This window comes from Myotis nattereri, assembly GCF_964212035.1.
Source record: "Myotis nattereri genome assembly, chromosome: 5".
Lineage (NCBI taxonomy): Eukaryota > Metazoa > Chordata > Mammalia > Chiroptera > Vespertilionidae > Myotis > Myotis nattereri.
The window spans coordinates 21637631-21646179 of record NC_138080.1 but is presented as its reverse complement, the minus strand read 5'-3'; the positions used below and the strand labels follow the sequence as shown (position 1 = coordinate 21646179).

The following is an 8549-nucleotide window of genomic DNA, read 5'->3' as shown; positions in this document are numbered from 1 at the left end:
TATCCCAAGAAAACAGAAACAACAATCAGAAAGGATATATGCACCCCTATGTTCATTGAAGCACAATTTACAATAGCTAAGATTTGGAAACAGCTTAACTGCTCATCAGCAGATGAGTAAATTAAAAAACTGTGGTACATCTACATAATGGAATACTACACCGCTATAAAAAAGAAGGAACTTTTACCATTTGCAACAGCATGGATGGAACTGGAGAGCATTATGCTAAGTGAAATAAGCCAGTTGGAGAAAGATAAATATCACATGATCTCACTAATATGTGGGATGTAATGTTCAAAATAATTTGATGAACAAGAATAGATTGATCTAGAGACAAATTGCTGGAGACCAGTTCCAGCATGTACAGCAGGGTTGCTTCTGGGAATGGCTGAAGGCATTTCCCCAAATCTGAATAGGATACGTTAAATTGATTCTTGGCTGCCAGACAGCTAAAAGGCATCTTAATCTACATGTTATTGCCTCCTACTGGTCAAATACCTGAACAGCCGTAGGCTAATTCCCCCATTCTGACAATGGACTCTGTACCAAACCCTGACCCTTTGAAATATATATCTCTGCCTCGCCTCAGGACAAATTGTGTTAATAAAAAGCATGGGGTCCTGGGGAAGGTGAGAACCTAAGATCTTAGACTTAAGATCTTGGATCTTAGCTTCTTTAGCTAAGCTCCTCTGACCCCCAAATGCCTTTCAAAATTATATCTCCTCTCCGGACTCTTTCTTAGTCCCCAGATTCCTATTTAACATCTACCCACAGCCTCCTCCAGATTCCTGAACCCTTCTTGATGCTGGAACAAGAACCCTGGCAACAATTGGTAGGACACGGTGGGGTTAGAGAACAAACAAAGGACATGTATGCATGCATATTAGCATGACCAATGGACACAGACACTGGGGCGGTGGAGGCTTGCCTAGGGTTTGAATGGATGGGGGAGTGGGTCAATTGGAAAAAGGAGACATATGTAAAACTTTAGACAATAAAAAAAGAACTTGTTGCAATAAATTTTGGTTGTTTTAAGCCACCCTGTTTGGACTTAGTTGTTTCAGAATCCACAGAAAATAAATACTTACATCCAAGCCCATCTGTGTGGGTATTGCCTACAAGTGCTTTCACACTACAATGGCAGAGTTAAGTAGCTGCAACAGAGCACTGATGGTCCAATAATAATCTTTATCTAGTTCTTTAAAACTATGTTTGGCAGTGACTGTCTTAAGTCACTAACAGGTACTGGTTTTATATTCAAAGTATTCTTTCTGTAAAGAAATGCTCTGAATAGCCTCGCTGGCCAGAAAAAGAGATGTACTGATGGGAGTTTAAAGATGTGAATGCATTTACCCCCAGATGAAAAAATTGAACAATTGGATCTGGGGAACTTGTACAAAGGACACCCTACCTCTGTACCTGAAGTTTACGCCCCATCAAGTGCATATTCATAATTGATCCCTGGTTCTCGTAACTGAGGTCTATGGGAAGTTTCTGGGAGGTTCCTGTTTGGGATGGGTGTGGTCAGGGACATCACTAAACCTCTGGGTCAGACACTCCATGTGACTCACAGCAGCTCAGAAGCTCATGATGTTATCCTGTCCATGTGTCCTGCATGAGCGCTTACATACCCTGGGGAGATGTTTATTCCAGGGGAGGTGAACCCATCAGTAGGAAGGGAATATTCATCTGGCCCCCAAGGTGAACCCATGGAAACCAACACTGGCAGAAAAGTTGCCTTTTATTTATGGTCCCTTGGTTTCAAGGGAGCTGAGTTGCTTAGAGAACTGAGCAACAGTAAAACAGTCCATTTAATGAGGAGCCCTGAGAATTCAGCCTGTGGACCTCCCTCTGCAGACTCACCTGCAGCTCCTCAGCCACAGGCTAAGAGCATCCTCTCTGTGCCTCTCTAAGATGCTCATCTGCTCTGGGAAACCCGCACCTGACCTGCATTTCTTGCTCTTTCCACATCAGTTGTCGAAGGAAGGAAGGACCGGTAGAACCAAATCCAGTGAGTGATGCCATTGGGGGTGCCAGAGTGAGCGCTGTGGGGAGAAGTAAAGCTTTTAATAACCGTGTCTTCTGGGGGAACAGTCAGGCTGATGAAATAGTGAAAGGGATGTACTCAAGATCCCGTACATTTCATGTCCTTTGTTCTGAAGTGGTTTCTTGCAACTTATTCCTTCTCAGCCCCTTTCTTCTCTCCATCTCAGAGCACAATTTCATGGCCTCTCTCCTCCCACAGCAGGAACAGGCCCTCCCTTCTCTCTGCTTAGCTCTCAGGATTCTGCTTTATTTCAACCTTAGCATTTCCTTTTCTGTGTGAAGCATTGACAGCGTGAGCAGCCTTGCAGAGCAGAAAAGCAATGACTAAGGGTTAGGGAGGTGTGAGTTCTAATTTACTCTTCTACAGCTGGTGCCCGATAGACCGGGGAACTCTTTCTCTACATTCTGTGGGTCTTTCTCTCATCAGCACAAGGTTGAGTATGAAGGAGATCTCAGAGAATGCTCACGGAAGAACAGGTAGCATGGGTCTATTTTTCCCTGTATCTCTGCTCTGCTTCTACCCAAAGAAACTGGCCTTTTAAACTGTTCTCACATTTATTGTATTGAATTCCATATTATTTTTACTGTGTCCCAAAATAAGACATGCCTTTACCTTGTGATCCAGCAATTTTTGCATGTGTGCCGCGCGCGCGCGCGCGCGCACACACACACACACACACACACCCCCCCCTCTGAACAGAGAGAGTCATAAACACTGACTATGTATGTTGCAATGTAATATTTTATTTTGTGCCTTCTTGACTCTATTTCACCATTCAGTGTCCTTTCTGAGCCTTGAGTACCTAAAACAAGTGTCATCTTAGGGCTTTGGCACTGCCTCTTACATAATCCTCCTTCCCCAAGTAACCCTGTGTTACCCCCTCTGTCTTCCTTGAGGTCTCTGTTCAATTGCCACCTTGTTTGAAGGGCTGCCTGAACTCCCAGTATAAAATAACGCCCCATCCACTCTCTTTTATACTTACCTTCTTTTTCTTCACATGACACCATCTAACTTGGTCTATGACATATTTGTTGTATATATTCTTTCACTATCATTATATTCTAGAAATTTTGTTTCTGAGTATCCTGTACCCTTTCCCTGGAGATGGGAATTGTCAATAAATATTCCTCAAGTGCATGAAAGCATTTCTCATTAAGACAGTGTAATCCATGACCACCTTGGAAAAAAAGGTTGAGGAAGACAGCAATTCCTAATCAGAGATGTAATGGGGGATGATACATCCAAAAAATAAATATTGTTGCTTTGTTACAAAATATAATTGTAGCATTTCAACTGTGCTTGTAATGGCCATTTGTGTAAAAAGTAATCATGCTATTTTTTTCTTTCCTACTAGTCACTTCTACCCCATGGGACCTGAGAATGATACTGTGATTTCAGAATTTCTTCTTCTGGGACTTTCAGAGGAACCAGCACTGCAGCCCCTCATATTTGGGCTTTTCCTCTTCATGTACCTGATCACTGTGTTGGGAAACCTGCTCATCATCCTGGCGGTCAGCTCAGATTCCCACCTCCACACGCCCATGTACTTCTTCCTCTCCAACCTGTCCTTGATAGACATCTGTTTCACCTCCAACACCGTCCCAAAGATGCTGTGGAACATCCGGACACAAAGCAAAGCCATCACCTATGAAGGCTGCATCACACAGTTGTATTTTTTCTTACTCTTTGGAGGACTGGATGACTTCCTTCTCGCCGTCATGGCCTATGACAGGTATGTGGCCATCTGCCACCCCCTGCACTATATGGTCATCATGAACCCCCGTCTCTGTGGACTGCTGGTTCTGATGTGCTGGATTATGGGTGTCCTGAATTCCTTGGCACAAAGTTTAATAGTGTTGCGATTGTCCTTCTGTACAGACTTGGAAATCCCCCACTTTTTCTGTGAACTTAAAGAGGTAGTCCAGCTTGCCTGTTCTGACACTTTTCTTAATAACATGGTGATGTATTCTGTATCTGTGCTACTGGGTGGTGGTCCCCTTGCTGGTATCATTTACTCTTACTCTAAGATAGTGTCCTCCATACGAGGAATCTCATCAGCTCAGGGGAAATATAAGGCATTTTCTATGTGTGTGTCTCACCTCTCAGTTGTCTCCTTATTTTATTGTACAAGCATTGGAGTGCATCTCAGCTCTACTGCTACCCAAAGCTCACACTCAAGTGCAGCAGCCTCAGTGATGTACACTGTGGTCACACCCATGCTGAACCCCTTCATCTACAGTCTCAGGAACAAGGACATAAAGAGGGCTCTGAAGAGATTCTTTGGGATGGCAGGTACAAAGGGGACAATCAATCCGGGGTAAAAAGTGCCCTTGGTTTTGGGCTACAGAACCTAAAACCAGAAATAGTGATTCTTTAATCACATTGTGTTTTTTTAGACTTGCTCCTTTTATTGTTTTAAAAACATATTTTTATTGATTTCAGAGAGGAAGGGAGAGGGAGAGAGAGAAACATGAATGATGAGAGAATAGTATTGATCACCTGCCTCCTGCATACCCACTCCTGGTGATTGAACCCACGACCTGGGCATGTGCCCCGAGCAGAAATCCAATGGAGACCTCCTGGTTCATAGGTTAATTCTCAACCATTGAGAAATACTGGCCGGGCCACAATTTGTCCTTTTATTCTGCCCTTGAATTTCCTTTGTTTGTTTAAAGTTCTCTATACAATTTAAGCAACCATTTTATTAAGCTTTCTGCTTTGTCTGTTATATGGTCAATTTTTCCCTTTATCCTTTTTTAACCTTCACAAAGTTTTTTTCATCCTTGATCAGAAATTGTGAGGTTTCCATTTATTTTACTAGAAACATTGATGTCTTACGATTAATTCCTTCTCAAATGACATATATCATTGTAAGTAATTTGTTCTTGTTTTGTAGGTAGAATAGTAATACGTGGAGTTACTCATGTAGAAAAACTGCACTTGGCTACCTAATCCATGGTATAATTTCATTCCATAAAATCTGTAACCTGTTTTCACCATGTGTCCCTCATTCTCTGTACATTGGTACCTTAACTGCTCTTCCTGATATTATAGATTTTGTCATTGTTCCCTGTAAGTCTCAGTCTATTGACAGCGATGCAATAGGATAGGGATGCCTGGGCACTGGCCTGGTTCCTACTTCTTGTTCCTCAGACCAGAGACAATTTCCTGAGTGGATGGACTCTTGTGGTCCTTCTTATAATAACAACAACCATCATGGAACTATGAAAAGGTAAGGTTTATTACTCACAGTCCTGTACCCCTAAAGCCACACATAAAGCTGTGTGTATGCATGTGTGTGTGAAAGAGAGAGAGAAATGGGCTTGGGCTGAAGGACTCTGCCTCTATTGGGGACCAAGGGTATGATGGCTATGGTTTTGTGGGTTTGCTTTTTTAAAATGTATCTTTTTATTGAAAGTATTACAGATGTTCTTCTTTTCTCTCTCCATTGACCCCACTCTTCCCCTCATCTGTCCTCTCCCCAGGCCTTCACCCCACTATTATCTGTGTCCATGGGTTATTCATATATGCATATAAGTTCTTTGGTTAATTTTTCCCTCCCACCCCTTCCCTCTGAAGATTCACACTCTGTTGCATGCTTCCATGTCTCTGGATCTATTTTGTTTGTCACTTTATTTTGTTCATGGATTTCACAATTAAGTGAGATCGTGTGATACTTGTCTTTCTCTTAGTGACTTATTTCACTTAGCATAATACTTCCCAGGCCCCTCCATGCTATTTCAAAGGTAAGAGATCATTCTTTCCCACAACTGCATAGTATTCCATTGTGTAAATGTACCACTTTTTTTTTTTTATCCATTCTTCAGTGGATGGGCACCTGGGCTGTCTCCAGATCTTAGCTATTGTAAATAATGCTGCTATGAACATAGAGGTACATGTATTCTTTCTGATTAGTGTTTCAGACTTCTTAGGTTATATTCCTAGAAGTGGGATGACTGGGCCAAATGGCAGTTCCATTTTTATTTTTTTTGAGGAAACTCCACACTGTTTTCCACAGTGGCTGTACCAGTTTGCATTCCCCCCAGCAGTGTCCTAGGGTTCTCTTTTCTCCACGTCCTTACAAGCACTTGTTGTTAGTTGATTTATTGATAGTAGCCATTATGGCCGATGTGAGGAGGCACCTCACTGTGTTTTAATTTGCATCTCTCTGATGATTAGTGACATTGAGGATTTTTTCATATGACTCTTGACTGTTTGTGTGTCCTTCTTTGGAGAAGTGTCTATTTAGGTCTTCTGTCCATTTTCTGATTGGGCTGCTTGTCTTCCTTTGTTCTAGTTGTATGAGTACTTTATATGTTTTGGGTTTGCTTGTTATTTGAAACCTAAGAGCAGGAATTAAGGCAGAGGAAGAAAAAGCAGGTCATTAATGTGGTCAGTTGTCTAGGTTACTCAGGGTTTTCGAAATGGGAATTTTATAACATGTTACAGTATTTTTTATCACAAAATATTACAAAATATCACAGTAAATATCACAAAATTCTGTGTCTGTGCCTGTGTGTAATTCCAAATGAACTTTGCTCCCTTCACATCTAATGTGAAGTTTCTCCCTTTGCTTGTTTTGAAAATGCTTCTAATTAAAAATAAAATTGCATATATTAATTATTTCAAAACAAAATCATTAAATTTAAAATAAAAGGGGAACTTCATGGGTGAAGGCAACATGAGTGCTTATGTAGTAGCTGTGTCATGCATCTGGCAAAATGATTATTTGTGATGGAGGTATTTGAAACAAAAGCTTAGTCAGACACGCTACTGTATTTTATACCTAATTTCAAGGTTTCAATGTTGTATTTAGCTGAGCATCCAGAAAAGATACCATAGTTACTGGCAAAAATAGATTATTAAGTATCTCTCTTCCAGTGGAGTCTACTTGGAAACATACGTGAGAGTTTCAGGGACAGGAGGAGCAGTGAGCTAATGTATATATGACATTCTGAGCTAAAGATGAGGTAAAGCTCCTGAGGCTTCAGAAGGGAGGAGGACATTACAGGACAATGAGAAGAGCAGATGTTCAGTAATTAGAAATTTGCCCTGCCCTCAATATAGGCCATAAATGTTATCTCTGATGATAACTCTTATTATTGGCAAGACCTAAATTTTAAATTCTTTAAGGGAGAGGTAAAAGTTTCTTTTGGACTCCCAGGGTCTCAGGTGCCTTCAGCTCAAAAATAACCCAAGGTCATGTCTTGGGGTGACTCATTCTGAACCCTTACAATAGTGACCCAGTTTCATTCTTTTGCCCGTGGTTGTCCAGTTTTCCCAGCACAGTTTATTGGAGATACTGTCCTTTCCTCATTTAGCATTCTTGGTTCTTTCTTCTAAATTAATGACTTTATGTGTGTGTGTATTTACCTCTTGGCTCTCTATTCTTTTCCATTGATCTATGTGTTGGTTTTTATTACTGTAGCTTTATAATATAGTTTGAAATCATGGAATGGATTGCCTTCAGCTTTGTTTTGCTTTCTCAGAATTGCTTTGGTTAATGGGTTTTGTGGTTTCACACAAATTTTAGGTTTGTTCTATTTTTGTGAAAAAATGACTCCTCAGCTCTCAGGTGTAAGACAGTGGAATTCTACTTCTAAATGCTACTGACTTGTACATATGAAGGCCTCACATCCAGCCAGGTTGAGATCTTGCTGGTCTCATAGCTGGTCAAGGTGGCCATACTAGGGGCCAATCAGTTGCCCCAGGTTGGTATCTGCCTCTGAATGTGGTTGCATACTTGGTTGAACAGTTTCTTAGAAATACTAGTAAGAACAGTTGTTCCTGCGCTGCTTTAGCGGTAGAAAAAGATAGATACCGATTAGGAGAGCAGACTCTGGAGCTAAGTAGCCTGTGTTTGTGCCCCAGTTTCAGCACTTACCTGCTGTGTGACCTTTGGCAATTTTCTTAACTTTCTGCTTCCTCAATTTTGTCAATTTTACTTAATAAAGTTATTGTGTCTGTTAGTGATTTTCGTGTATCAAATTTCCTCAGTACTCCATAACGTAAAGCGTGTAAGTAGGGATGACTGGGTAGATCTGGTATCTCTTACACTTCTGGTCAGGGCAGTGGCTCTGCTGACCTTGGATGAGTCTCTCACACAGATTTTGGATTGACTGGTGGTAGGCTTGAGGCTTGTCTAGTGGCTTCAGCTGGAACACTGGGGCTGGAGGCTTATTCCAGATGATCTGGGCTTGTTTACACAGTCAGGGCTGTAATCCAAGAGACAGATGTGTGCAAGGCTCAGAATTAGCACAACATCATTCTACCACATTATTCTGGTCAAAGAAACCCATAAGATTCAAGTGGTTGGCAAACAGACTCAATCCTTTACAGGGTGAAAGTTATATTGGAAAGTGAGAGGATACAAGGAGTCCATTGATAGGGGTCATTGATGCAATCAGTCCCCATCATTGTTAATCTATTCTATTAGCTTTCTTTTTTAAGGACATTTGTGTTGAAATTTCACATTAAGAAGAAGAAAAAAAAATGAAGTCAA

At 41.3% G+C, this 8549-nt stretch overlaps 1 protein-coding gene across 1 annotated transcript; it reads left to right on the top strand.

Moving 5' to 3' along the window:
• Positions 1–3414: 3414 nt before the first annotated feature.
• On the top strand, positions 3415–4368 carry LOC308519380 (olfactory receptor 7A17-like; the record flags this gene model as incomplete). The annotated part of the gene is made up of 1 exon (XM_081091341.1): positions 3415–4368. One exon carries the CDS (start codon positions 3415–3417, stop codon positions 4366–4368), a length of 954 nt encoding a protein of 317 aa, XP_080947467.1.
• Between the last annotated feature and the right edge of the window lie 4181 nt (positions 4369–8549).